The sequence below is a fragment of the Phascolarctos cinereus genome, unplaced genomic scaffold (genome assembly GCF_003287225.1).
Source record: "Phascolarctos cinereus isolate Bilbo 61053 unplaced genomic scaffold, phaCin_HiC Scaffold_2;HRSCAF=192, whole genome shotgun sequence".
NCBI classification, from domain to species: Eukaryota; Metazoa; Chordata; class Mammalia; order Diprotodontia; family Phascolarctidae; genus Phascolarctos; species Phascolarctos cinereus.
In genome coordinates, this window is record NW_027555625.1 from 60,949,685 (window position 1) to 60,977,191 (window position 27,507).

A 27,507-nucleotide genomic window follows, 5' to 3' on the forward strand; every position below is an offset into this window, starting at 1 on the left:
GCCCGAATGATTGCCATTAATGATATCACAACTCATGGGCTATGCTTGGCTGTAAAAGACCTGGTCAGGGACTGACACTAGGGCTCCTCCATTCTAGGTCATTCCCAGGCTTCTTCCTTCCATCAGGGACAGTCCCTCCGCTTTATGGTGTCATGGCATCTACCCACTGCCTTCCCCCCCAACTCAAACAAACCATTTGTTTGTTTCCTAGTCACCCAGCATGGGCACCTTGATGGGTGTGTACCTGCCCTGCATGCAGAACATCTTTGGGGTGATCCTGTTCCTTCGACTGACCTGGATGGTGGGGACAGCCGGCGTCCTGCAGTCCTTCCTCATCGTCCTCATCTGCTGCTGCTGTGTGAGTATCTGCCGTCGCATTCGACCGCAGGCGCCATTTTCCATTTCTTTTCCCACCTAGAAGGCAGGCGCCGGATCCTGTCCTGCTGGCCTGTCTGGCTGAAGTGAGGCCCTTGGCAGGGGTGGGGGCATCTCACAATGTCAGGAGGGAAAGAAATTCTCAGTCCATGGAACTTAGTGCTTCCATTCTGAGACCATCCATCACTGTTACTCCTTCCTTGATTCTTGGGGCATTATTGACGATTGGTTGGTTGCTTTATTAAAGAAAAAAGAATACTTATAAGACAGACTTATCCCTCTTTAACACATCTGCAAAAGAGCCAGAGACTGACTGGCTAACAATGGAGTCCTTTTTGACTAACAGTGGAGTCTTTCTCGGTGGGAATTTTATGTAACCCATGTTACAATTTCTTGTCTTTATAGACCCTACTGACAGCAATATCGATGAGTGCCATCGCCACCAATGGGGTTGTGCCAGGTATTTGTTTGTAGATGTGATACTCGGTGTTCTGGGCTCCCGCAGCTGACCGAGAAGGAGGGGGAGTGGGCCAGCCGACCTCAGAGTCCCCTCCCAGCTCTGAAATTCCATGAGCCTGTGAATGGGAAGGGATCTTAACTATCCACAGATCATTGGAGCTAAAAGGGACTTTTCTCCAGTTGAGAAAAACTAACCACCAGGGAAGCAAAGTCATTTGGCCAATATCAGTCACACTGCCAGTCGGTGGCGCGGCCAGATCTGGAGCCCAGGCTCCCGACTGTCCCATCGCTCCTTGTGGATTTAAAGTCGCAAGATCTGGGTTCAAATCCCAGCTCCATGACCTTTGGCAAACTGTGCCCCCTTTTCTGGGCATCACATTCGTTTCCTGCAGAATAAGAAGGTTAAGTGTCAAGATCCCTTCCGGGCCCTGGTCCAATGCCTCTTCTTCTGACCCTTGAATCTTCTTCTCATTTGGAGTCTGTGCCTCCGCTTGTTTCACCAAGGAGCCCAGTAAAGGCAGAGAGTTAGCCTGGGTGGGCTCCTTGGCAGGCCCGAGCCTGCTGGGGATCTGGAGCCGTATGTGAGTCCCACTCCTGGAGGAGTGGAGTGCTCTGCCGGCCCAGTCCTAGGTCCAGGTTTTCTGCTCAGAGGAATCCTAGTAGCTTCTTTGGCCAGGCGTCCCGGCGCTTGCCCCCCATTCACATTCACTCGCCCTCCAGCTGGGAGGTCCATTTCCCTGGCAAGAGCTTATCTGCTCAGGGTGGGCCACGCTGCCGGCTGGATGTCGTTACCGCCTTTGCCTAGTGTGGGAGCCAGATGGCAGGGGTTATTTATCACTCACTCATGGGGGAAAGGAACAGTTTTATCTCATTCCTGGAAGAGGCCCATCTTCCTCTGCTGTTTCTCTGTTCTGGTTAATGACTCTCTCAGAGTTTCTCAGACCAAAACAATGGCCCGTGGGGCTTCTGTAACCTGAGTGGCCCCAAAGACTGCATGGATAGAAAGAGACCCAGGATTAGAGGCTGCAGTCTTTGTTTCCAGGGGGAGCCAGCCAAGCCTGCTGGGGGATGGCCTCAGATGTGAGACCAGCCTGAAGCCTTGGCCCAGGGTCCCTCCTCCACCCCCACCCCCAGGCTAATTTCTTTGCCGCTGTGGCTTCCGGCCAGCTGGGGCCTGAGAATAATGATTTACCAGCTAATGGAGTACTCTGGTAGGAGAGAGCTCATAAACCCAAAAGGGACCCTAAAGACCCTCTAATAGATGAGGGGATGGAGGCCCAGAAACAGGAAGTCACTGGCCCATGGTCACATGGGGACTAACTAAGTAACGGAGACAGGAGTCGCCCAGGTACTTTGACTCAAAATCTGGATAATGCTCTTTCCACGATATCATTGCCGGCCCCCCCCCCCCCCCGTGTGCTGCTTTCTGACTCTGGAAATTAGATGTGATGGCCTGGAAAGACTCTTGGACTAAGAGTAAGAAGGCCCTGATGCTAATTCCTGGCCGGGTGGTCTCCGCCACATCATTTGATTTCTCAAACCCTCGGTTTTATCATCTGGCAGAAGAAGAAAATGGGTTCACAGGCTTCAGGGACCCTCCCCTGCAGAGCCTCAAGGGGTAAACAGCCGGCCCCCATGAGGGTCGTGGTTCCATGGACCACACAGAATTGGAAGCTTCAAGCAAGCCACTGCTTTAAGAGCAATATGTTCGTAGCCCCCAGAAAAAAACGGTCCACAAAGAGGCAAAAAGAGAGTGCGGGAAGGGAAAAGCGAACGACGCTGCCTTTGTAGGCAGCAAAGCTCCTCCAGATTCCTTCAAAGTGTAGCTGTGGGGTCCAAGGTCAGTCTAGCGAGGGGCAGCATTACCTCCAATTGACCACTCCACACAGGCGTAGCTCCCAACAGCCCCACTGACAGTGGCATGGAGGTTAGCCGGAGCTGCCCCAATTCCACTAACATCCTGGCCCACAGTAAGCTCAGAAAGGATGGAGGGACAGATGTAGGCCTTTATGAAGCACTTACAATATGCCAGGTACTATGCTAAGCGGTATATGGATATCTCCTTTGATTCTTACGACAACCCTGGGTAAGTGCTGTTATTCCCATTTTGCAGTTGAGGAAACTGAGACCCAAAAATTAAGGGACTTGCCCAGGGTCATATACCTAGTAAATGTCTGAGGCCAGATTTAAACTTGAGTCTTTCTGACTCCAGGCCCAGCCAGCACTGTGTCCGCTGCACAGCCTAGCGCTGCCAGACAGAAAGTCGAGAGAGACAGGGGACAGGGGCAGACTGGTCAAGGGAAGTCCTTTACCAATGTAGGTCAGCACGTGTTCTAAAACTTAATTGTGAGAGTTTACGTGGTACACTGAGAAGTGAAGTAATTTGCCCAGGGTCCCACAACCAGTATGTGTCAGGGGTGGGACCTGAACCCAAGTCCTACTGATTCCAAAGCTGGCTTCTCAGATCTCTCAATCTTAATTGGTGCCATTCCCTTCCCTCCATCCTGTAGGTAGGGATGGGTGTAGAACTTAGAGGGAACCTAAGAGATTGTCAGGCCAAACCTCTCACCTTACAGATGAGGAAACTGAGACATTTCCCCCATAGGGTTAAGGGACTTGTCCAGAAGCATCCAGCTAGAAGTAGCAGAGGTGGGATTGTCCTGGAAGGGCTGTCTGAGCATCCAAGATGGCCCCGGGGCTGCCAAAGGCTATTATAACCTGCAAAGCCCTCTGGGGATGTCTGGAGACACAAAATTCCTCAGGGTGCTGAAGGAACTGTTGGGGGTGTTTGGAGAGAATCATAACTCACAGAAGCAGAAGCAGCGTGAACTCTGTGTCTTCTCTTTGCCCCTCCTAGCTGGGGGCTCCTATTTCATGATTTCCCGCTCTCTTGGGCCTGAGTTTGGAGGAGCAGTGGGCCTGTGCTTTTACCTGGGTACGACCTTTGCAGCAGCTATGTACATCCTGGGAGCCATTGAGATCCTGCTGGTGAGTCCAGTTCAGCCCCGCCCCTGCCCTGCCCACCCCAGGTACAAGAGCCAGGTTCATTTCAGATTCGTCCCCCTGTCAGGGTCCAATGCCACTCATTCATTCCCCTTTCCAGGGCCCAAGGATGGTCATCGATGTTGTGGGAGGAAGGCTAGGGTGGGATTGAGATCGTTCTCCTTGGGAATCTGCCCCTCGGGTGATGGTGAAGAGGGGAGGGCCTTGGCTAAGAGCCAGTGAAGTAAGAGGTGGGAGGGGGAGGACATTGGAAGCTCAGGAAAGTATCCCTTGTGTTTGCCTCTTTAAATATGGCCAAGAATAATCTCATTTTGTGGCTGGTACTCTGTGGAAGCTTTGGTTTTTGTGAAGTATTTAATTTAGTTACATGATTTTACTTGGTGGCACATAAAAAGCATCGCATCCGTGTAATCTTGTTCATCTGTTCTTCCTTAATGCCTGCTTCCTCTCTCTGTGTGTGTGTGTGTGTGTGTGTGTGTGTGTGTGTGTGTGTGTGTGTGTGCATGTATGTGTCAGGCTCAAGGTCCGCGTTTGCTGGTACTCTTTCAAACCTCCTTCTTTGCCTCTGGCATAGCCTGGCCAGACGAGGGCCTGTTAGAACAACAACCCAGGCCTTTTTTTCTTTTTTTGTAAGTCCTTGGGAAGCTGCTTGCTTGGCCAGCATCTGGCTTCCCCTTTCAGCTCCTGGAGCCTGAGCAGCTAAATTTCAGCCTTGGCGACAGCAGCAGCAATAGCATCATCCTGAGGACAGCCCGAGCAGGAAGCTGGGGCTGCTGGGCAGGGATTCTTACCCGTCTTGCCCTGAGTGTGGTTTATAGGGCGCCCCACCCAGTCTTAGGCCCCTTCCCTGTTTGTATGTGTGCGTGGGGGGGAGATGTATAAATCCTCACTCCACCCCTTGTTCCCAAAGAGGAAAGGGAGTCACCACTTCCTGTCTCAGAACTGCCCCTCCAGGAGTGGAGACCAAGCTTGGCTCCATGCCACCTGGTCCTTGGGAAGATGAAGATGGAAGGATTTGTTTGCCCAGCAAACACTCCCAAGACCAGCCTTTGTTGTTTCAGACATACATCGCCCCGCCAGCTGCCATCTTCCACCCGACAGGGGCTCACGACACCTCGAGTGCCACCCTGAACAACATGCGAGTGTATGGGACCATTTTTCTGACCTTCATGACCGTGGTGGTGTTTGTCGGTGTGAAGTACGTCAACAAATTCGCCTCGCTCTTCTTGGCCTGTGTCATCATCTCCATCTTGTCCATCTACGCCGGCAGCATCAAATCCATTTTTGACCCACCGGTGTTTCCGTAAGTGATGGGCGTGCTGGAACCAGAGGGAAAGTTTGAAGAAGGTCACTTTCGAGGTGGCCGTGTCATTTCCCCATGGTCCAGTCGAGAATGAGGGCTTAGAGCCCTCCCAGTGGTGCGAGGCAGTCATTCAGGAGAAGAAAGGAGAAAGGGAAGGAAGTAACTTTGGGAGAAGGAGGGATGGGCTCATCGTGCATTTAGAGCTGGAAGAGCCCATAGAGTTGATCTGATCCAGCCTCCATGGTGTATGTGACAGGAGACCCAGAGATCTGATTTGCCAGAGGCCACAGAGCCAGTGAGTGTCAGAATCAGAACTGTCACTCAGTCCTGTTCTCTGTCTACTGCCCCTTCTAAAGTGGGCTAGCTGATGAGCCAGCTGGCTATTCTACCGGATAGTGAGGGGCAGGAGGCGCAGAACCAGCAGGGCCCCGAGCTCTCCATGACCCTTGGCCTGGCCGTAAAGAGTGTGACAGGTCAGCCAGGGCAGCGTGTTCAATGAACCCATACCCTTGACTTAGCAAACTCTGACCTTTTCCCCCCATCAGAGTCTGCATGTTGGGCAACAGGACCCTGTCCCGGGACCAGTTTGATGTTTGTGCCAAGACCACGGTAGTGGACAACGAGACCGTGGCCACAAAGCTCTGGGTCCTCTTCTGCCACACCTCCAATCTCACCTCTGAGGGCTGTGACCAGTACTTCCTTCTCAATAATGTCACTGAGATTTCTGGGATCCCTGGAGCTGCCAGTGGGATTCTCCAGGGTAGGTGCAGGGGGTGGGGCTCTCAGGTAAAGCTACTCCAGGGGCATGGATTCCCAGGAGGAAAACCGAGGTGCCCCCATGGGGTGGGGTCTGACATCCTCACTTCCTGAGAAAGGGGGAGGAGACAGGGCCCCAGCCTCAAAGAGGGAGTCCCCTTGTCCACCCCACCCCAGCGCAGAGTGGGACATCACTTACTTGTACGGTGCCAGGGAGAATTTTGGCCTGGCCTTCTAAGCTGACCTAAGTGGATTCACCCTAATGGACAAAGCACATTTCTAAGTGTCCCCTGAGGGCAACGCCCCTCTCTCCGGCGTCCCCAGGAGAAGAGGAAATTCTGCAGCTCACAGTCACTGGGTGATGTTTTTCCTTTCAGAGAGTCAAGCCCAGCTGACGCTGGCCTGAGAAGTTCCCACCAGAGTCCATAATAGGCCTCTGTTTGGGAAGTTGGCACGGCTGAGAGCTCTCCCACTGAACCCTGGCATGCGCACGCCGCACGTGTAGCTGTGCTGCCAACTTTGGGGACGCCTCATTGGACACTTGGGACCAGTCAGCCCTCGTTTGGTGGGCTAGCTTCAGAGGTGTGGGGACCCCCTGGAGTCCCAGGCCTCCTCCAAGAAGGTGAAAACCTTGACTAGCCTGGAACCTCTGTAAAATGTTAGCTTCTTGGAGGCAGGCCTGCCTAGCATGGTGGCTGGCACCTAGCAAGGGTCAACTGCATGTTTGTTCATTGACTGTCTGATTGATTGGAGCCTCTGCTTCTGTCTCGGCCACTTCTGCAGAGCGCCTCCTCCGGTTCTGAGGTTCTGGAGCGACATTTCCAAGTACCGTTGGCAAAAAGAACCATGTCACCCAATATTTGGGCAATTCAAGTCAATGTTTAATAAGTACTTGCTGTGTGCAGGGTTCAGCGCTCAGGGCTGGGGATATGAAAGTGAAAAATGGCACAGTTCTTGTCCTCGAGCTCCCCACCCCCACCCTCAGCAAAAGGGAGATAAGCCACAGACACGAATGGGTGGGTCAGAGGAGAGCCCCAGACAAAGTGCTCCAGGGAGTGTGCGAAGGGGGACAACACGAGCAGGCCAGCCCCTAGAATTGGGCCCCGGAGAAGAAACAGCGTTCAGCCAGGGGAAATGAGGAGAGCGTGCCTGCCAGGCCTGGAGGAGCCTGGGCGGAAGGGGGCCAGCCGAGCCTGGGGCTGGCTAGCTAGCTGCGCCGTTCAGTCCGGTCAGCTGTGATGCTGGGGGCCTCCAGCCATAGGTGGCTTGTGGGAGAGCCCCAGCCTCAGCACGAATGCTTTGTGTCTGCTTGGCGGGCCCCCTCCTGTGCACCTGATGGGCCTGGGCGTCCTTCAGAGAGGAAATAGCCCTTCCCTTGGTGCTTGGGGCACCACTGCTCCTTCCCCCAGCATCCGCGGAGCACCTTCTACCTGGGAGCTATCAGGAGGAATAAAGCAGGGAACCTTTCCTCCAGGAGGTCAGTGAGCGGAGCCCAAGGGCTCTAGATAAGAGAAGAAGCAAGGTGGGTTGTAACACAGGGTCAGAAGGCCAGCTCTGATGTTTGGCAGCACAAGCGCGATTATGTGGAGAAATCGATCTCAGCTGATGTCCCAATATGGCTGATTAAGTACCTTTTCTGAGTGGTTTTTTCATATGTAATTCCTCCAGTATTCTGTAAAAGGTAAAAAAATACACAGAACAAAACTTGGCTTTGTTAAACTGTTACAGCCCATATTTATTATCATTTACATGTAAATTTATATACACATATAAATTTATACATACTCTGAATTATTTACAAATATATAATTACATATATATATATATATATAAATACTATAAATATTATATTCTAAAGCTGATCATTAAGCCAGAGTATAACACATTAGGTATATAGAAATCCAAAGTAAACCTAGGTATCATATAGCAAAAGAGGGTGTCAGAGTAGATTCCCATATACCTTCTCAGAATTGTTCAGTTTACCCACCTGTAAAATGGGGATGTAATGCTGACATTTGTTTTGAGAAAGACCCCCAGTAAACCTTGGGTGCTCTAGAAATATGAGTTGTTAAAGCCCAAAATGTTGTGGAGAGATGAAGTAGCCCCTGCCCGCTGGGAGTACCTGGTACTCTTATACCAAGACAGCTGGTGGTGTGATGGATAGTGTGCTGGGCCAGGAGTCAGGAAGACCTGAGTTCAAATCTAGCGTCAGACATTTCCTAGCCGTGTGACCCTGGGCAAGTCACTTAACCTCAGTTTGCCTGTTTCCTCATCTATAAAATGGGCTAATAGTAGCACCCCCTCCCTGGGTTGTGGTGAGGCTCTCATGAGATCATACTGGTCACAGCTAAGCACTGTGCCTGGCACATAGCACTTGCTGAAAAAGTGTTTCTTCCCTTCCCATCTCTTCTTCCCAGGGGCCAAGTACAAAGATGGTCACAGATAATACAGGATTTGTGGGTGAGAAAGCTCAGAGGAGGAGGAGGTCACAGGATCATTGGTCTGGAGTGGGGAGGAACCCCCTCATTTTACAGATGGGGAAACCAAGGCCCAGAGAAGGGAAGGGACCTGCCCATGGTCCCATGGGTAGTAATTCTCTGATGGGGAATTTGAATCTGGGTCCTTTGACTCCACTGTGTCCCAACAGTGCGGCCTCTTCCCTTAGTGATGAGAAATGGAGACCAGAGAGGAGTGGGGGGCAGGGCCAGTGCCCAGCTCTGTCTCTCCACGCCGATTCTCCTGGCTGAGGACACCTGGGTGCCTGTACTCCTCCGTCCCTGGGTTTGCCCGCCCGACCCGCCTCGGGCTGATGCCGCTCTTTCCCCCACAAGCTAACCTGTGGAGCAGCTACCTGGAGAAGGGCGACATCCTGGAGAAGCCTGGGATGCCCTCTGTTGATGTCCCCGGCCAGAAGAGCAGCCTCCCACTCTACGTCTTTGCAGACATTGCCACGTCCTTCACGGTGCTGGTGGGAATCTTCTTCCCCTCTGTGACAGGTGAGGTCCGGGCTCTGCCAGTGAGGAGGCGGGAGCCACATGGGACTCTCCCTCCCCCATCCATTCCAGGAAGCCAAGACCCCTTAGAGGTCTCCAGGAGAGAAAAAAAAAAAACCTCTTTGTGTTTTGAAGGCATCATGGCTGGGTCCAACCGCTCTGGAGACCTCAAGGACGCCCAGAAATCCATCCCGGTGGGGACCATCCTGGCCATCGTCACAACCTCTTTAGTGTGTATCCTTTACAATGCGGTGCCCATGAGCCTGGGTCTCCCAACCCTCGCTCTCCTCGCCCCACTCCCGGCTGCGCTGCCCTTCAGCACCACCTGCTGGCAGCCTGAGGAACCCCTCAAAGGCCTGTCAGAAATCATCCCTTGTCAGGGGACCCTAGAGCCTCAGCTGGGAGTCGGGGAAGCCCCACTGACTCTAGGCAGGGGGAGGCAGCAAGCCCCCTCCACGCTGGCTCCTCTCTCCCTGCAGCTCTTGATGTCCTGTGCACAGGGCTTGGTGTGCTTTTCTCAAGCCCCAGGGACCAGAGGCCTTGCTTCCTGGGGGTGGCCTCTTGGCTATTCCTTGATTGGATTGTCTCCCAACGCTATCATAAAGCAGTAGGGAGCAAATGGGGACCTTTTTACAAGTAGAAGAACAGACCAGACAGACTACAAAGGAGCCCACTGGGCTCAGGATTCAGTGAATCCAAGAACACACATTACTAGAGAAAGGACTCCCTATTCAGGGGCCCTGCTGATTAAACAGCAGGTGGGAAGTAGCTCTAATGTCACCCACCCCGATGGGCATAGCATACAACCTACGTGTAAAAAGAGACCAGAGACCAGAAGGAGGGGCCTTCCGCAATACTGATTACAGGGAGCGGGGCAGAGAGGAAATCACAAGACACAAAATAAGCATTTTCAATCATGTAAATAGAAAAGCTTTTGTCCGATTCCCCTCTGACGTGCACACAGACGCTGGTCACTCATGTACTTGACCAGATCACACGGTATCTCATACACACACACCCCACGCAGTTACACACCGAGCACAACGTCTGCTCCATCCACATCGCGTGCACGCACACACACATCCTGCCTGCCCCATCTCTCCCCAGCACTGTCACCCCTCTCTGCTGGACAGATGCTTACCACGGCCTTGATCTGCCCACTAATCACTTTCTCTCCCACACATTCCATTCTCTGTTCTCCCATCTTGTTTCCCACCTTGTTCTTGCTCTGCTCCCACCCTCTAATCCCAGTCCTGTCTCTCTTTGTCTGCTGACCTGGGCTGGCAGCGTGACCCATAGGAGGTGACGCGGCTCCAGTCCTGAAGGATCAGGAGCCCTGGATTCACTGAGTTACAGAAGCCCCCAGTTGGGGGAGATTTTAGGCTGGATTCATTTGGCACATGAAGAGCTCAGGCCTCCCCAACCGGCGTTCCTACAGGGGCCCTGGCAATCTGCAGCTGGGCCATGGGTTAGTTGGAGAGCCATTGACAATTTCTTTAACTGTCTTCCCCAGACTTTAGCAGCGTGGTGCTGTTTGGAGCCTGCATTGAGGGGGTTGTCCTCAGAGATAAGTGAGTAGTTTGCAATTTATTTTCTGCTTTTAAAAAAATCTGCTTTTAATCAATGCCTTTTGTTTTTATATCATGATTATCATTTCAGCTGGGGGGTGGGGAGCCACTCCCCTGACACACCAGATTGATCTCTTCTTTGTGACAAAGAAAAACTGAAGCGATTCATTGAACCCAGGTGGCATGGACTCAGTGACCATGTCTACAATGTGCTGCCTCCAAGTGGCCCTCCAGGGGGGAGCTATTTCTTCTCCTTGCTTTTCTCAGTTACTCAGAGTGTGGCGTTGGGGCCCCTGTCTTTGCCTTAAAGAGATACTCACTTTGATTTTGACATCCTTTACAGCTGCCAGCTGTCCCTTCCTGTCTGTGTCCTCCAGGCAGGCTGAAAGAACCCCTGCGCGCGTGCGCGCACATACACACACATACACACACACGCATGTGTCTCCTGACTTTCAGTACCAGAGCACTAACTGCCTCTTGGACATCTCAAATTGGATGTCCCATAGACATCTCAAAACTCTGTGTGTCCAAAAAACAGAGTTCATTATCTTTACTCCAAAACTCTCTTTTCTTCCGAAACTTCGCAGCTTTTTTTTTCCTGGAATATCTTTAGTCACAGTGGAAAGTAGCAGTATTTGAAACATTGGTTTCTTCATGTACATTTTGGAGTCATTAGCTGAAGGGTTACCATGCCTTTTTACCTAATTTTTCATCTCTACATATGCTTCTTACCTCCCACCCTATCCTTCAACTTGATGCAGTCATTTCCATCTCTTTAGTTTACAGTAGGAAATTGCACCAAATTATAAATAATCATCATCAGTGTTTAACTGTTACACAAATAATATATTGGCAAGTTGTCGTTCAGTCTTTTTTCAGTCATGATTCTTCATGATCCCATTTGGGGTTTTCTAGGCAAAGATACTGGAGTGGTTTGCCATTTTCTTCTCCAGCTCCTTTTACAATTGAGGAAACTGAGGCAGACAGGGTGAAGTGACTTGCCCAGGGTCACACAGCTAATAAGTGTCTGAGGCCAGATTTGAACTTGGGAAGATAAGTCTTCCAGACTCCAGGCCTGGTGCTCTGTGCACTATGGCGCCATCTAGCTCTATTGGCAAGTATCTGGTTTCAAATTAGGTTCCTAAAACAGGTGAAGGTGTCATCCTGGACTCCTCACACTCACCCCTCAATCCAGTATTGTCAAATCTTATAATTTCTGTGTTCATGACATCTCTTGTATACATCCCCCTCCTCTCCACTCTACTCACTGCCTTAGTTCAGGCCTTCAAAGCCATGTGATTGAAGCAGCCTTCTAATCGGCCTCCCAGCCTCCAGTCTCCTCACCGCCAATCCACCCGAACCCACACATTTGCCAAAAGAAATTTCGTAAAGCACAGACTAGACTAGTTGCCTCCTTCCTCAGTCAGCTCTGGCAACTCCTATGTATGACCTCCAGCGTAACCCAGCCCCTTCCCACCCTTTCCCGTCTTCTTACACTTTACTCCCTTCCACAGACACCATGGTCCGGCTACCCTGGCCTATATTGGCAATTCCTTGGACACAATACCCCATTTCCTGTCCCTCCTCATGCCTAGAATTCTCCATCCCCTCATCTCCACTTTTTCCCCCCACTTAATAGTATTTTATTTTTTCTAATTACATATGAAGATAGTTTTCAGCATTTACTTTTATAAGATTTTGAGTTCCAGATTTTTTCTTCCCCCTTTCCAAGACGGCAAGCAGTCTGATATAGGTTATACATGTGCAATTATATTAAACATATTTCCACATTAGTCATGTTGTGAAAGAGTAATCAGAACAAAAGGGGAAAACCACGAGAAAGAAAAAAAATAGAAAAAAAAGAGGAAATAGTATGTTTCAGTCCACATTCAGACTCCATAGTTCTTTCTCTGGATGTGGATAGTGCTTTCCATCATGAGTCTTTTGTAAGTGTCTTAGATCATTGCATTGCTGAGAAGAGTTAAATCTGTCATGGTTGGTCATGCCACAATGTTGCTGTTACTTTCCTCCTGGTTCTGCTCACTTCCTCAGCATCAGTTCATGTAAGTCTGCAGGTTTTTCTGTCAGTTCATTATTTCTTATAGCACAATCTATGGAGAAGGGAAGAATTTGTGACCAAACAAGAGATAGACAACATTATGAAATGCAAAATGGATAATTTTGATTACATTAAATGTAACCAAGATTAGAAGGAAATTAATGCCGCTGTCTCTAATAAAGGCTTCATAGAGAACTGAAACAACTTTATAAGGATACAAGTCATTCCTCAATTGGTAAATGGTCAAAGGACATGAACAGGCAGTTTTCAGACAAAGAAATTAAAGCTATCTATAGTCATATGAAAAAATTCTCTAAATCACCATTGGTTAGAGAAATGCAAATTAAAGCAACTTTGAGGTACCACATCACACCTATCCAATTGGCTAATGTGACAGAAAAGGGAAATGATAAATGTTGGCGAAGATGTGGGAAAATTGGAACACTAGTACATTATTGGTGGAGTTGTGAACTGATCTAACCATTCTAGAGAGCAATTTGGAACTATGCCCAAAGGGCTATAAAATTATGCACACCCTTTGACCCAGCAATAGCACTTTTAGGGCTGTATCCCAAAGAGATCATAAAAATGGGGAAAGGACCCACATGTACAAAAATATATGTAGCAGCTTTTTCTATAGTGGCAAAGAATTGGAAATTGAGGGGATGCCCATCAATTGGGGAGTGGCTGAACAAGTTGTGGTATGTGACTGTAATGGAATACTCTTGTGCTATAAGAAATGATGAACAGGCTGACTTCAGAAAAACCTGGAAAGACTTGTATGGTCTGATGCTGAGTGAAGTAAGCAGAACCAAGAGAACATTGTACACAATAACAGCCACGTTGTGCGATGACTAATATTGATAAACTTAACCCTTCCCAGCAATACAAGGATCTAAGACATCCCCAGAGACCTCTTGATGGAAAATGCTATCCACATCCAAAGAAAGAACTATGGAAGTTGAATCGCTATCATTTTTTTTCCTCTTCTGTTGAGTTTTGTTTCCTTTTTCTGATGGTTCCTCCTATTGGTTTTAATTTTTACTTACAACTTCACTAATGTGAAAATATGTTTAATAGGAATGTAAATGTATAGCCTATATCAGATTGTGCGCCGTCTTGGGGAGGATGGTGGGGAGGAAGGGGGAGAAAAATTTTCAACTCAAAAGCATATGGGAGTGATTATTGATAAATCAAAATAAATTAATAAAATTGGGGGGAAAAAAAAGAAATGATGAACGGCAGACTTCAGCAAAACCTGGAAAGACCTCCACTTTTTAATTTCCTTCAGGGCCCAGCTTAGATCCCAGGTACAGCTATTCTGGCCTTCACCTGTCTGAGAACCTTCCATGTCTATTCTGTGTATATCTTCTATTTACCTAGTTATTTATATATTGTCTCCCCAGTTAGAATGTAAGCTTCTAGAGGGCAGGGGACCGTTTTTGCCTTTCTTTGTATCCCCAGCACTTAGTTACACACGTCCCTGATGTGTAATAAGGGTTTAGTAAATGCTTGTTGGCCTGATTTGAGTCACTTGGCCTTCCAGGGCCTGCTGGGGGCACTTGGGCTTCCTCGTTGCCTCCCCTTTGGATAAATAATGGGATAGGAATGTGCCTGCTGCTAGGATTTTTTTAGGGAGGGTGGGGATAGGGGAGGCCTTAGAAACCACCTTTCAGTGCAGGGGAGCTCACTACTCTGTATTCTCTCCCACAGATACGGTGACGGTGTGAATAAGAACTTGGTGGTGGGCACGCTGTCCTGGCCCTCTCCTTGGGTCATCGTGATTGGCTCCTTCTTCTCCACGTGCGGGGCCGGCCTTCAGAGCCTCACGGGGGCGCCCCGCCTGCTGCAGGCCATCGCCAAGGACAACATCATCCCTTTCCTGCGGGTTTGTTCCCCTCCCTGACCGATGCAGAGTCCTTTAGACCCATCGGCGTGCTTTTGTGCTGTGATCTTGGGAGGGACCTTAGAGGTCATCGGGTCCAATGCCCTATTTTACAGATGAGGAAACTGAGACCCAGAGAACTTAAGTAAGTCCCTGGCCTGTGGTCCCAGAAGTGGCTGAGCTGGGGTCAGAACCCTGGTCCTCTGGCTCCAGATACAGCAGCGTTCTCCCTGCCACAAGATGCCATTGGCTCTTTAAGGCCGTCTCATCCAATCTCCCACTTAGTTCAGAAACTTCCCCCCCCCCGACAGCATCCCTGACATATGGCCAGTGCCTCTTTGCTGGGACAGACTCAGTGGTGCAGAGCTCACTCCTTTGTGTTAGTATTCCCATTTTATAGATGGGAAAGTTGGTGACTCAGCTGAGATCACCCTAGCAGTTCCCAGGGATCAGAACCCAGGTTTTCTGACCCCTTCTGTTCTCCCCACTGTTCCACAGCGCCTGAATTCTGTTGGCATAACCCTACCCCCGGCTGATGGCACTAATTGCCTGGTTCAAATACTCAGACCAAGCCAACAGGACCAAAAGATTCTGCGCCACTTCTCTGGGGCAGAGCAGCCCCTCCAAGAGCAAAGGAGGTGTCAGGAACTGCCGGGGATCAATAGACTGGAGGGAAGATTCCTTCCCGGCCTGGAGGCGTGTTTAATTTGTCCTGCCTGGCACCTGTTTGCAAGGCTGTGACCCAGAAAAGAGAACATGGAGTAAACGGAATTAGAAACACAGCACGGATTGAGATGGTCAGCTAGGTGGTGCAGTGTACAGAGAGCTGGCCCTGGAGTCAGGAACACCTGAGTTCAAATGCAGCCTCAGACACTAGCTGTGGGACCCTGGGCATGTCACTCCTGTTTGCCTCAGTTTCCTCACCTGTCAAATGAGCTAGAGAAAGGAATGGCAAACCACTCTAGGATCTTTGCCAGGAAAACCTCAACAGGGGTCACCAAGAGTCAGACAGGACTGAAATGACTCGGTAACAACAACAGATTGAGACATTGATGTTAGTGTGATGAGGAGGCCGTATTTTGAGAAGCTTATTTCCCTTGGGAAAGTCCAGGAGCAAATGTGTGTATGTTGGAGGGGACGATCTAGGGAAGGCCTAGGACAGGGGTTCTTCACCTGGGAGAGATTTCAGGGAGTCCATGACCTTGGATGGCGAAAAAATTATACCTTTATTTTCACTAATCTCTGATTGAAATTTGACATTTCTTTCAATTATTTAAAAACATTCTTCTGAGGCAGCTAGAAACTAGAGCTCTGGCCTTGGAATCAGGAGGACCTAAGTTCAAATCTTGTCTCAGACACTTGACACTTAACTAGCTGTGTGATCCTGGGCAAGTCATTTAACCCCAACTGCCTCACCAAAAAGAAAAACAAAAAATAAACAAACCAAAAAAAATTCTTCTAAGAAGGGATCCATGAGAGTCACCAGATTGCCGAAGGGTACATGGCACAAAAAAGATGAGAACCTCTGGTTAGGACGTGGCCGGGCCTGGCCAATAAACCAGGCCCGTAGGCCTGTTCCAGCTGGGCATCCGCTCCTCTCCCAGGACGGGTTGTTCCTGTGTTGTGCGAATGTGTCTGTATTTGAGGGGGAGGGTCTATAGTAGGGTGAGGAGGTGAGGCCCCCCAAGATTAGACCCATCCTGTTGACCTTCCCATTTCCTTCCATCCAAAGTGGGGAGGTGGGTCCAAGATTCAAGTGTTGAATAGTGGTGGTGGTTTGGAGAAAGGGAGGGTGGGCATAGCCTGGGACCCTAGAGGTTGGACACACTTCCCCCTCCAGCCTCTTTCTGGCCTCAGGTGTTCGGCCACGGGAAGGCAAACGGGGAGCCAACCTGGGCTCTTCTTCTGACGGCCTTCATTGCTGAGCTGGGGATTCTCATCGCTTCTCTCGACATGGTGGCCCCCATTCTGTCCATGTAAGCAACAGCAGCCGGAGCATCCGCAGTCTGTGCATGTCTGTCTTCCCTGGTGCTTGGAACTCCCTTCCCTCCTCCCTGTAAATCCTTCCCAGCACAGCCAGAGCAAGAGAGCTCAAGAGCCATGTGAGAGGGCTGGTGACACAGTGTTTTCCAGTTTCTCTGCTGTTGGTCTCCAGTGTTGGACAACTGTTAAAATAGTACTTAGAAAAGAGCAGTCAGGCACGCTGGGCCATTTCCAGATTTCCATCCTGTGCTTTCTCTATTTCAATGTTGTTTTTAAACGCTGGGATCTGGTATAAGCCTGGAAGTCTCCTGCAGAGTCGTCTGTATCAGAAAGCAGTTTGTAAAAGCGGCCCTGGTTGCTAAGGCAATACAAATCTCAGTTGTTTTGTTTTTTTTATAAGACCCACCTAAGGAAGTAAAAACTTTCAGTCTCAAGTGACATTCTTCCCCTTCCACTTGCCCTCTCCCTTTCCCTTGTCCTTGCCTTTCCTCTTCCCCTATTCCTTTTTCCTCCCTCCCCCTCCACTTTCCTCCTTCCTCTTCCCCTTTCCTTCTTTTCTTACCTTTTCCTTCATTTCATTTCCTTCATTCTTTTCTCTTCTTCTCATCCCCCCTTTCCTCCTTTTCATCACAATTCCTATCCAAGGACATTGGCTCTAAGGGTCAGGGTCAGCATCAGCTTGGGTCTTGGGTGGTAGAAGAATAGGAGGTTCCTGGGCTGCAGAAGGAGGCTCGTGGACTCTGAGATTCCTTCCAACTTTACAGGTTTTTCCTCATGTGTTACTTGTTTGTCAACCTGGCCTGCGCCGTGCAGACGCTTCTGAGGACCCCCAATTGGCGTCCCCGTTTTAAATATTACCACTGGTAAGTTGACAGTAGCTTTATGGGAAATGACCTGTCTAGAAAATGAATGATAAAACGAGAAGCTGTTGTATCCCCAACCTGCCCCTAACCCTGCCTGGGCCTCCTGTCTGAGAAAGGGGCACACTTGGGACAGCAGGCCGATCCCAGGACCCTCAGCACCAGGAAATGAGGGGCGAGTGCCTCTAGCCATACTCCCCTCTGGGATGTAAATTGATGGGAGCATTATCGGCCTATGAAAATGCCATCCAGTGAAAAAAAGGAAACAAGATTGAGAAGCCCTCCTCCCCACTTGTCTTTATCTGAATATGTGTTGTGTGTGTGTAATGTATATCTCTCTTGATAAAATGGAAGCTTAGGGGCAGCTAGGTGGCACAATGGATAGAGCAAGGGCCCTGGATTCAAGAGGTCCCGAGTTCAAATGCAGATGCAGATACTTGATACTTAACTAGCTGTGTGACCCTGAGCAAGTCACTTAACCCCAATTGCCTCAAAAAATAAAAATAAATAAATAAATAAGAAAGGTTAGATAAAGCAGAAGCTCATTGAGGCCAGGGACCGTTTCCTTCTAACCCCATGCCTGGTACATAGTAAGTGCTGAATAAATGCTCGCTGATTGATTCATTGACTTTATTTCAGGGCCCTGTCCTTTTTAGGGATGAGTATCTGCCTGGCCCTCATGTTCATTTCTTCCTGGTACTACGCCCTGGTGGCCATGCTGATTGCGGGCATGATTTACAAGTACATTGAGTATCAGGGGTGAGTAGGGCTTAGGGGGCCTGGTTAACTCGGGGTGGAATGGGCTTCAGCCAGGAAGGGATTGGGGGCTGCTGACTGAGCCGTGGGACTGTAGACAGGAAGGCTGAGTCGGGGTAAGAAGGTGGCAGGGAGAGGTGGGAGCCATGAGGGGCTTGGCTCTATCAGCACTGGGACAGGACTAACATCACGGGCTTTTCGTGGTGGTGGATGGGCCTGGGGAGCTCTTGGGGGCTTCAGGTCAGCCCCATTTGGAAGGGAGTGTGTCCTTCAGGGACCCAGAGAGGGGAAAGGACGGCATCTTCTGGGCCTCACTGTTAGCTCCTCTCCACGCAGAGCCGAGAAGGAATGGGGTGATGGCATCCGGGGCCTCTCCCTGAGTGCTGCCCGCTACGCGCTCCTTCGCCTGGAGGAGGGGCCTCCCCACACCAAGAACTGGAGGTGAGTCCTAGACTGTTCCCTCCCTCCCCCATCAGGACTCCCCACTAGTTCTTATCCTGCATCCTCCCAGCCATTCCCAGCCCCTTGGAAACCCTGATGAACAGGGCCAGTTCAGGGTTGGGAGGAGGGAGATGGAGCCGACTCAGGGCGGGGTGGGAAGCCTGGAGCAGGCCTCTGTGGGTGGGCCCAGGGTGTGCTCCTGTGGCTAATCAGATGTGGCCTAAATGGAAGGAATTTATCCGCCTAAGAATATTAGCAGTAGCTAGCTGGGTGAACTGGGGAATAAATAAGAAAGGAGAGGCCCGCAAAGGGGAAGCTTTCCCCTAATGCCTTTTCCACCAAGGCCCAGATGCTGTTGTCAGGAAGCTGTCAGAAACTGGGCTCGACACCCAAAAATGCTGGCCCAGCACCAGGGTCCAGGCAGACGGGGTTTGGGGGCTGCTGCTGAACAGGGGCCTTTGCCGCCTCCTCCCCTCCACTCTTCCTCCCCCATCCTTTCCCTTCCCTCCCCCTCCTCCCCTTCCTCTCCCCCTCCCCACCCAGGCCTCAGCTGTTAGTACTCTTGAAGCTGGACGAAGACCTCCACGTGAAGTACCCCCGACTGCTCACTTTTGCCTCCCAGCTCAAGGCTGGCAAAGGCCTGACCATCATTGGCTCCGTGATCCAGGGCAACTTTTTGGAAAGCTACGGGGAAGCCCAGGCCGCTGAGCAGGTACTGGTGTCCAGGGGCTCTCTTTGGCACCCCCTCTGATGGGGCCCGAGAGTCAGGATCTGGGGACCCCGACTCCAGCCCCCTCAGCTGGGGTGGCCGGGCTCCCGAGGAGCAGATCCACTGTCCAGCCTGGCCCCCACTACTATCTGCACCAAGAGGCTCAAAGCCCAGCCGGGTCCTGCCTGGAGATTTCAGAAATTTACAAGTGAATTTGCTTCCTCCTCTGTCTCCAACTCTTTCCTTGGCCCAGTTGGGAGCGTACCTGAACATATTTCCATAAAGGTCCAGGCTCTGTCCCCAGGGGGTCCAGGAACCACATTCAGCGAGTCCACAAGCACTTAGACTGTGCTCAGGGCTGGAAACTCAGAGAGGCAGAGACCTGGTCCTGACCTCCAGGACCTTACATTCTAACGTGGATGTTCAAACTAGGTGGCAGACATTCTCAGCTCCAGGATCCAAGGAGAAAACAGTGGGTGGGCTCTGGGGTGACCCCAAAGACCCCCTGAGGAGAGCTCACTCATTGCTTCCAGTATGGGGGACACTGGGGAAAACCCCTGACTCGTTTGACCATGGCCTCTTGTTTTCAGACAATTAAGAACATGATTGAGATTGAGAAGGTAAAGGGCTTCTGCCAGGTGGTGGTAACAAGTAAAGTGAGAGAAGGCCTGGCCCACCTCATCCAGTCTTGTGGCCTAGGGGGCATGAAGCACAACTCGGTGGTACTGGGATGGCCCTATGGCTGGAGGCAGAGTGAAGACCCCCGGGCCTGGAAAACCTTCATCGGTATGTCCCCCAGACAGGTCAGCCTTCATCACACAGGGGCTTTCTACATCGACATATCCCACCAGACCCCTCTCTTGCCAATTAGCGGCTCTGCACTGTTGGGAGTGGTGGGGATATAAGGGTGGCTGATAAGACAAAACCCAATAGCTTTGGGTCTCCTTCAGGCTTGGTCTTAGGAATTGGAAGCATAGGTAAGTTACCTGCGTGATATAATTTGAGAGGCACCTGGCAAGCTTTGTGCCCAACATTATGTTCCTCCTCCCACTTCACTGTTAGATATGCATTCCTTTGGATGTTGAAGAAGCCATGATTTAATCATTTATCTGTTAACACTTTGGTTTGAATGAGTGCCTTAGGATTATAGAGGACAGGGATGAGTTCCTAGGAGGAAGGAGAAGGCTGCAAGATAGGATGTAGGAGGACTATAAAGAGACCCTACCCTCCGGTGCTAGGCTTTCCCAGTGGCTTAGGAAAGCACGTCTTGGGCAAAGTGTGGTTCTGTCTGCAGCTGACCAGGACTGGCTAGGAGGGGGCCCTGCCCCGCATCGCCCTGCATGTGTGTCTTTGTCTTGTAGATACTGTGCGCTGTACCACGGCTGCCCACCTGGCACTGCTGGTGCCCAAGAACGTTTCCTTCTACCCCAGCAATCACGAGCGCTACAACGAGGGCAACATCGACGTCTGGTGGATCGTCCATGATGGCGGCATGCTCATGCTGCTCCCCTTCCTTCTGAAGCAGCACAAGGTGCCCGGGCCCTGGGGACAGAGGGAGGGAGGGGCCGGCAGGGTCCGAGTCTCCCCAGCTCCTAACCCGCTTCCACCCTCCCGTGGCCCTCTGCTAGGTCTGGCGAAAGTGCCGCATGAGGATCTTCACCGTGGCCCAGATGGATGACAACAGCATCCAGATGAAGAAGGATCTGGCCACCTTCCTGTATCACTTGCGCATCGAAGCAGAGGTGGAAGTCGTGGAGATGGTAAGAGCCACACACCTGCCTTGTGGCTGCCATGGCCGCCGCAACAGGCGCGCAGGGCAGCTGCCCACCGCTGCCTGCACTCTGTTCTCCCCCAGCACAACAGCGACATCTCCGCCTACACCTACGAGCGGACGCTGATGATGGAGCAGAGGTCGCAGATGCTCAGGCAGATGAGACTGACCAAGACGGAGAGGGAAAGGGAGGTAGGAAGCTCGGGATGCGGTGTGGCCGACACTGAGTGGGAGGGCAGCCTCTTCTCTCTCCTCTGTCTTCCTGGATCTCCAGCTGCTTGGGAATGAGGTGCCGGGAGCCTCCGCAAGCATCCTTTGGGTCAGTGGGAGGCCAGGCCACGCCCAGCACTGACCCCTCAGCTTGCCTAACCCAGTGTTCAGTCTCCTTCAAGCATGGCACAGGAAAGGGAATGCTGGAGTTGGAGTCAGGGGAGACCTAGATAGAGGTGTGCCTTCCTCTCTGAGCCTCAGTGTTCTCTCCTGTAAATGGGGATCACACGAGGAAAGCGCTACGGGTACAGACCTGAAAGCACTGTGGAGATGGGAGTTATTCTCATGAGGGACCATGGTCTCTCCAGCCTGGGTCTGGCCTGCAGAACTCCCCCAGCCTCACCTCCCACCGCGCTCCCTCCTTGAGATCTGAGATCTTCCTCACCGCAGACACATGGTAGATAACTGTGCTAAGAGCTTGAGAGCCAGGCCCTTTTCTCTGCTTCCTTGTCGTGTCCCATCTCCACCCCTGCTGGGTACCAGATCTGTGTGCTCCTCCAGGCCCAGCTGGTCAAGGATCGGCACTCCATAATCCGGCTCGAGAGCCTGTACTCGGATGAAGAGGACGAGGGGGAAGCCAGGCCCGAGAAGGTCCAGATGACCTGGACCAGGGACAGGCATGAAGCCGAGAAGCGGAACCGGGGCAACACGCTAGAAAACTTTCGTGAGCTGATCAGCATCAAGCCGTGAGTGCCGGGTGCAGAGCCATGAAGTTGCGGGCCCCGGCCCAGAGACCCCCTTACTCATGTGTGCGCATACACGTGCACATATACAAACACACACATGTGCACACACGTATACACATGCACACACACACGCACGCACGTGCACGCATTCAGTCTGGCTTGTATGTAGAGTGCACACATCTGGTGCCCTGTGAGAGCAGTCACCTGCTGCCATAGCCTGGCGCTCTCATGTTCAGCCGGGAAGACGTTGCCTCTATCTTGCCAGTTTGCCCAAGGCCAATCCCAGGACCATTGATCGTGCCCAGGAGGCCCCATGTCGGATGGGGGCAGTGGCCACTATATTGGGGATGTTCACGGAAGGTGTATGGAAAAGAATATGGGAGGAGGGTGTGTAGATGAATGCAGAGAGGGCCAGTGGTATAAGCACATTCATTCATTTCTTTATTTAAAGCTCCTGGTATGTGTAGGGCACTGTGCTGGATGAAGGGAAGATACAAAGTTTAAATCAGACCCGGACTTACAGTCTGGCAGGGAGATTATGACACAAACACAGATAGACAGACATGAACCATAACATTTACATGGTTGGTGGATTAGAGAGGTGCAGACAGAATTCTGTGCGGTCTTGGAGGGAAGGTCACGACTAACAGTGCAGCAAGCAAGGTCCCATGGAAGAGACACTTGAGTCCTTACGTGTCTAGGTATCGTGTATATGCAGGGGAAAGGAAGGACTATGTAGAGACTGGAGGTTGTCGGGGGGAGGCCTGTGTCTGGTGGGAAGTGTGTGTGGGCAGAGGGGCAGTATAGGTCTGCATCAGGTAAGCTGGAGAAGGCCAAGCTGAGGGCAGCCAGGGCGGTGAAGGGCCTTAAGGCCATGGGGCATAAAGGTGTGTTGAAGGAGCTAGAGGTATTTAGACTGAAGAAAAGAGACGTAAAGGGGACATAGTCCCTCTGTTTGGGTATTTAAAGGGCTGGAGCCTGGGAAAGGAATTAGATGTGAATGCAAAATTAGGGGTCATGGGTGAAGCTGCAAAGAGATAGATTGAGGCATGATGTTAAGAAGAGGTTCTGGGTAGGGGGAAAAGAAGGAAAGGAAGGAGGGAGGGAGGAAGAGAAGGGCAGGGAAAGAAAGGAGGGAGGGAGAGAGAGAAGGAAAAGAAGGGAAAGGAAAAAAGGGAATGGAGGAGAGTAGAGGAAAGAAGAAGGAAGAGAGAAGGAAGGAAAGAGGAGAGAGAAGAGGAAGAGAGGAAGGAAGGAAAGAGGAAAGAGAAGAGGAAGAGAGAGGAAGGAGGAAGGAAAAGAAGGGAAGAAAGGGAGAGAAGAAAGAAGAGGGAGGAAGAGAGAGAAGGAAGAAAGGGAGGGGGGAGAGAGAACAAAAAAGACGGACACACTCCCATCAGCAAAGGCTGGATCATCACTTGTTGACTGTTGACACAGAGGGAATTCTTGTCAGGCATGGCTCGGACCAGATGGCCTGAGAGGTCTCTCCTTACTGGGAAAGCCTGTGACTCAGTGTGGTTGGAGGAGTTGGGGGAGATGGATGGAGGTGAGACGGCCAGAAGCCAGAGTGCCACTGTGGCCCCAGAAGGTGCAGGCAAGGACCCCTTCTCTCCTCTCCACTGGCGTGGGCTTGGTCCCCTAGCAGTTGTGCCTGACCCTGGTCCTCTGGCTCCTTCACAGAGATCAGTCTAATGTCCGGAGGATGCACACGGCTGTCAAGCTGAATGAGGTCATTGTCAATCGCTCCCATGATGCCCGGCTCGTCCTTTTGAACATGCCTGGTCCACCCAAAAACAGCGATGGAGATGAGAACTGTATCCTTTGGGCACGAGTTTGCTGGGGCTAGACTGGGGTTTGGCAGGAGCCGTGAGGGCTTTTGCAAGGTTCAGGTCGCTTGGGGATATGGTCAAAGCCTTGGTGCCAGCGGGGAGCCCACACAGCCGCCCGGGTGCCTGCCATTGAGGACACTCTTCCCTCTGGCTGGCTGTGGAGCCTCGTTCAGCAGAGCAGCTGAGAGGTAAAGCTGCAGGCTGACATACTGAGGGGAGCCATCCTGTGTCCTCTCTCAGCTTTTATCGCCCTGTGCTCAGTGCCAGAGGCTCACAATCATTTAAATCCCATCTATTACACTAGATGTCCAGAGGTAGGGATTACAAGTGTTACTACTCCCATTTTCCAGATGAATTAGCTGAGGCTCAGAGAGGTTAAGTGATTTGCTGTTGGGTCCCAAGGCATCAGAGCTGGGATACAAATGCAGGTCTCCTGATTCGAAGCTACTTTTTCTGCTGTGCCACCATCGTAACCCCCTAGAAGGTTATTGTCTAGATAGAGAGATTGGTCATGTGCACATGAAGTGTTAGCCAGTATGATTATTGATGTGATTAGCACCATCGAAGCAGTCCTGACTGTAAGAACCACAGCGGGCTCACAGGAGGGAAAGATTGCTGCGGCCAAGCCCTGTCATGCCTAGTGGTGGTCAGGGAATCATTTGATCCTGAGAGGATGAGAGGAGGGTCTTCAGATGGTCCGGTATGGCCCTTGACTCCCTGCTCAGACATGGAGTTCCTAGAAGTGCTGACAGAAGGCCTGGAGCGGGTGCTGCTAGTGAGGGGTGGGGGCCGTGAGGTCATCACCATCTACTCCTGAGCTGGGGTCCCCCTTCCCCCCGGGGCCTCTCTGGCCAGCGACAGACACTCCAGTGTGAAACGGACAGCCACAGTTCCTGCTTCCCTTCCTGCCCCGCTCCCCCACGCTGTCCCCTTCCATCCCCCCTGGGGGCTGAGGGTGAGAGCCAGGCATCCCCCAGGACCCCAGCCCCTCCCGCACTCCTCACCTCCCGTTTCACCTTCTGCCTACAGTGACCGACTTTGAAACTTAACCCCTGGTAGAGGAGGGCTTGGTGCAGTATGTTGGTGCGGGAGGGGCTGCGGGGAAGGCCATTCCCAGAACCATGCTTTGCTTTGAGATCTGGGGCTAGGCCTGGAAGGCTGTTCCCCAGGCCCCTTTCCCTGCCCCCCTTCTTCCTGACTCACTAGACCCACGAGGCAGTGGGGAGGGTGTCATGGAGGCAATTTGGCTGGGCTGCCAGCCCCGCCGGCAACAGAGACGGGAATCAATGAAGCTAAGAGAGATGAGGATTATGTTTGCAGGTGGCCGTGGCCTGCTGGGGACCGCGCCCTATTTATTTGTGTATTTATTGGTCTAGAAGGTTGCAAGGGAGCAAGAGAACAGACAGATGCTTAGGGAGAGGGGAAGCTGCTCCCCTGACCGTGGGCACATCCCTACCCCGAGGAAGCCACCGGGTTGTGAGGGCCCAGACACAGCTGGCCTCGGGGAGTCTGCCTGGCCCAGGAAACAAGTGGACAGAGCAGAAAGTCCCTGCGAGTTTTGGGTTGTTACTTGTTTGTTTGTTTTCCCAATAAAACATTGTTTACTGACTTCTACTCCCCCCTTCCGGACCTGGTTTTGTTTCCTTCTTTTGCTTAGGGAGGGAGGGAGCGTCCAGATACAGACAGCCCAGTTTCAAAAACAGCCGTGAGGTCATGGGGAGCTGGCTCTGCCCCAGCCCGGCCTCCCTCCCTGTCCTTGTGTTTTGTTGATGCCTGGCTTAGTTCTGGCTCCTTCCCTGGGATCCTGGCCAGTTGTCCAGTGGGTGGGAACGTTCCACTTCCCATGCTTCAACAACCCCTTCCTGTTTGGGGAGAGTCTCCCCTGGGGACCGTTTTAAAAAAAGCTAAAAACAGCCGCCTTTAAGAATGCTGGGATTTGAATCCAGATCCTGTATTCTGTCCGCTATGCCCTGCAAACGCTCTCTCTTTTGTTTAAATTTGGAGGTGGTCGGAGCAAATTGACTTGCCTAGGATCGCACAGCTAGTACGCTTCTAAGGTCTGATTTGAACTCAGGTCCTCCTGAGGCTAGGGCTGGGGCTGTACCCACTGTGCCACCGAGCTGCCCCTCTGCAAACTCCCCGCACCCCTCCCTTTTAGGTAGGCCTTCTCCCTCCCCACATTCTCCAAGGTACCAGACACAATCCTTGCCTTCACTGAAAGGTGAAAGGTTCACTTGGCAAATGGCCGAACCACTTATGGTACATGAATGGAACGCAGTGTTCTCGAACTGTTTGAAACCATAAACGTGAGGGTTTCAGTGCGGAGCAAAGGCAATAGAACCCAGAACACAATATATACAGTGGCTACAACAACAATAATGTTGCTAGTATTTATATGGCGTTGAAAGGGTTACAAAGCACTTTACAAATATTCTTTCATTTGATCCTTACAGCAACCCTGCTGTTAATTATCCTTATTTTAAGGAAGGGAAACTAAGGCATGCTTGTTCAGACTCACACAGCTACTAAGTGTCTGAGATGGGATTTGAACTTGGGTCTTCCTGACCCCAGATCCAGTGTTCTGTCCACTTTGCAAAAGTGAAACATGATGGTGTATAACTATAATGATCAAGCTTGGCTCTGGGGAAGAGTTGAAAAATCACACTCCCATCTTTGCAGAGATGAGAAAATACAGGTATATAATGTTGCATAGGCTTGCTTTTTTTTTTTTGTAATATTGTCATTTTTATTACGTTGTCATGGCCTAGCCATGAGCACTGAATAGTCCTCCAGTTATGTGTTTTTTTATTTTTTTTAGTAAATAATGTTTTATTTTTTCCAATTACATGTAAAGATAATTTTAAACATTCATTTTTTTATAAGATTTTGAGTTCCAAATTTTTCTCCCTCCCTCCCCTCCCCCCTCCACAAGATGGCAAACAATCGCATATGCCTTCAAACGCAGTTGGTTTTAAACACACCTCCCATCTTTGCAGAGGTGGATAACTATGGATATATAATGTATACACTTCAGATGCCATTGGTTTTAAACACATCTATCTTTGCAGAGGTGGGGAACTCTGGGCATATAATGTTACATATGCTTTCATATCGAACTGCTTCTTGGTTGCAAAGGATGGCTCACTGGGTAGAGGGAAGAGAAACATTCAGAAATGAAAGTGATGTAAAAGCAAAAGAAATAAGGAAAGGACCTGAGATTTTATAAAGCATGCCAGTAAAAATAAGATTAAAAACAAATGCAGGGGCAGCTAGCTGGCGCCATAGTGCACAGAGCCTAGAGTTGGGAGGATCTGAGTTCAAATGTGGCCTCAGACACCTATCTGCTGTGTGACCCTGGGCAAGTCACTTCACCCTAATTGCCTCCCAAAAAAGCAAAACACAAAACCCCCCAAATGCAAAGTGGTTTTTAAAAAGGTAAAACACTCCAGTTAATCAAGAAGCATCTAGTGAGTTGCTACTATGTGCTCAGAACTCTTTTGGGCCCTTGAGGAAATTTTTTTTTTAAAGAGAAAGCCAGGACTTGGATTAGATCCCTAGGATCATAAGATCTCGGGCTGAAAATAATACTGACTCATTTATAGAATGATCCAAGATTTGGAAAGCATGTGGTATACCTGATCTCATTTGAGTCAACAAACCTGGGATGTGGGTGCTGTTATTCCCATTTTACAGATGAAGAAACTGAGGCCCACTGAGCTGAAGTGTCTTGCCCAGGGTAGGTATTTAAGGTAGGATTCAGCCTCTGTTCTTCCAGGCCCTTGTTCCAGCACTGTTACTACA

At 50.8% G+C, this 27,507-nt stretch overlaps 1 protein-coding gene across 1 annotated transcript in view; it reads left to right on the forward strand.

Annotated features, from left to right (window-relative positions):
* Positions 1–25,320, forward strand: part of SLC12A4 (solute carrier family 12 member 4) — a 64,129-nt gene extending 38,809 nt beyond the window's left edge. The window contains 21 exon segments of the mRNA XM_020989300.2: positions 212–358; positions 781–835; positions 3,692–3,822; positions 4,899–5,140; positions 5,686–5,900; positions 8,728–8,892; positions 9,025–9,123; positions 10,403–10,460; positions 14,230–14,404; positions 16,259–16,377; positions 17,149–17,247; positions 17,884–18,003; positions 18,337–18,441; positions 18,985–19,153; positions 19,741–19,936; positions 20,512–20,681; positions 20,779–20,910; positions 21,006–21,113; positions 21,693–21,877; positions 23,558–23,691; positions 24,432–25,320. Coding sequence (XP_020844959.1) covers positions 212–358; positions 781–835; positions 3,692–3,822; positions 4,899–5,140; positions 5,686–5,900; positions 8,728–8,892; positions 9,025–9,123; positions 10,403–10,460; positions 14,230–14,404; positions 16,259–16,377; positions 17,149–17,247; positions 17,884–18,003; positions 18,337–18,441; positions 18,985–19,153; positions 19,741–19,936; positions 20,512–20,681; positions 20,779–20,910; positions 21,006–21,113; positions 21,693–21,877; positions 23,558–23,691; positions 24,432–24,523 — 2,916 coding nt within the window. The 3' untranslated portion in view covers positions 24,524–25,320.
* The last annotated feature ends 2,187 nt before the right edge of the window (positions 25,321–27,507 follow it).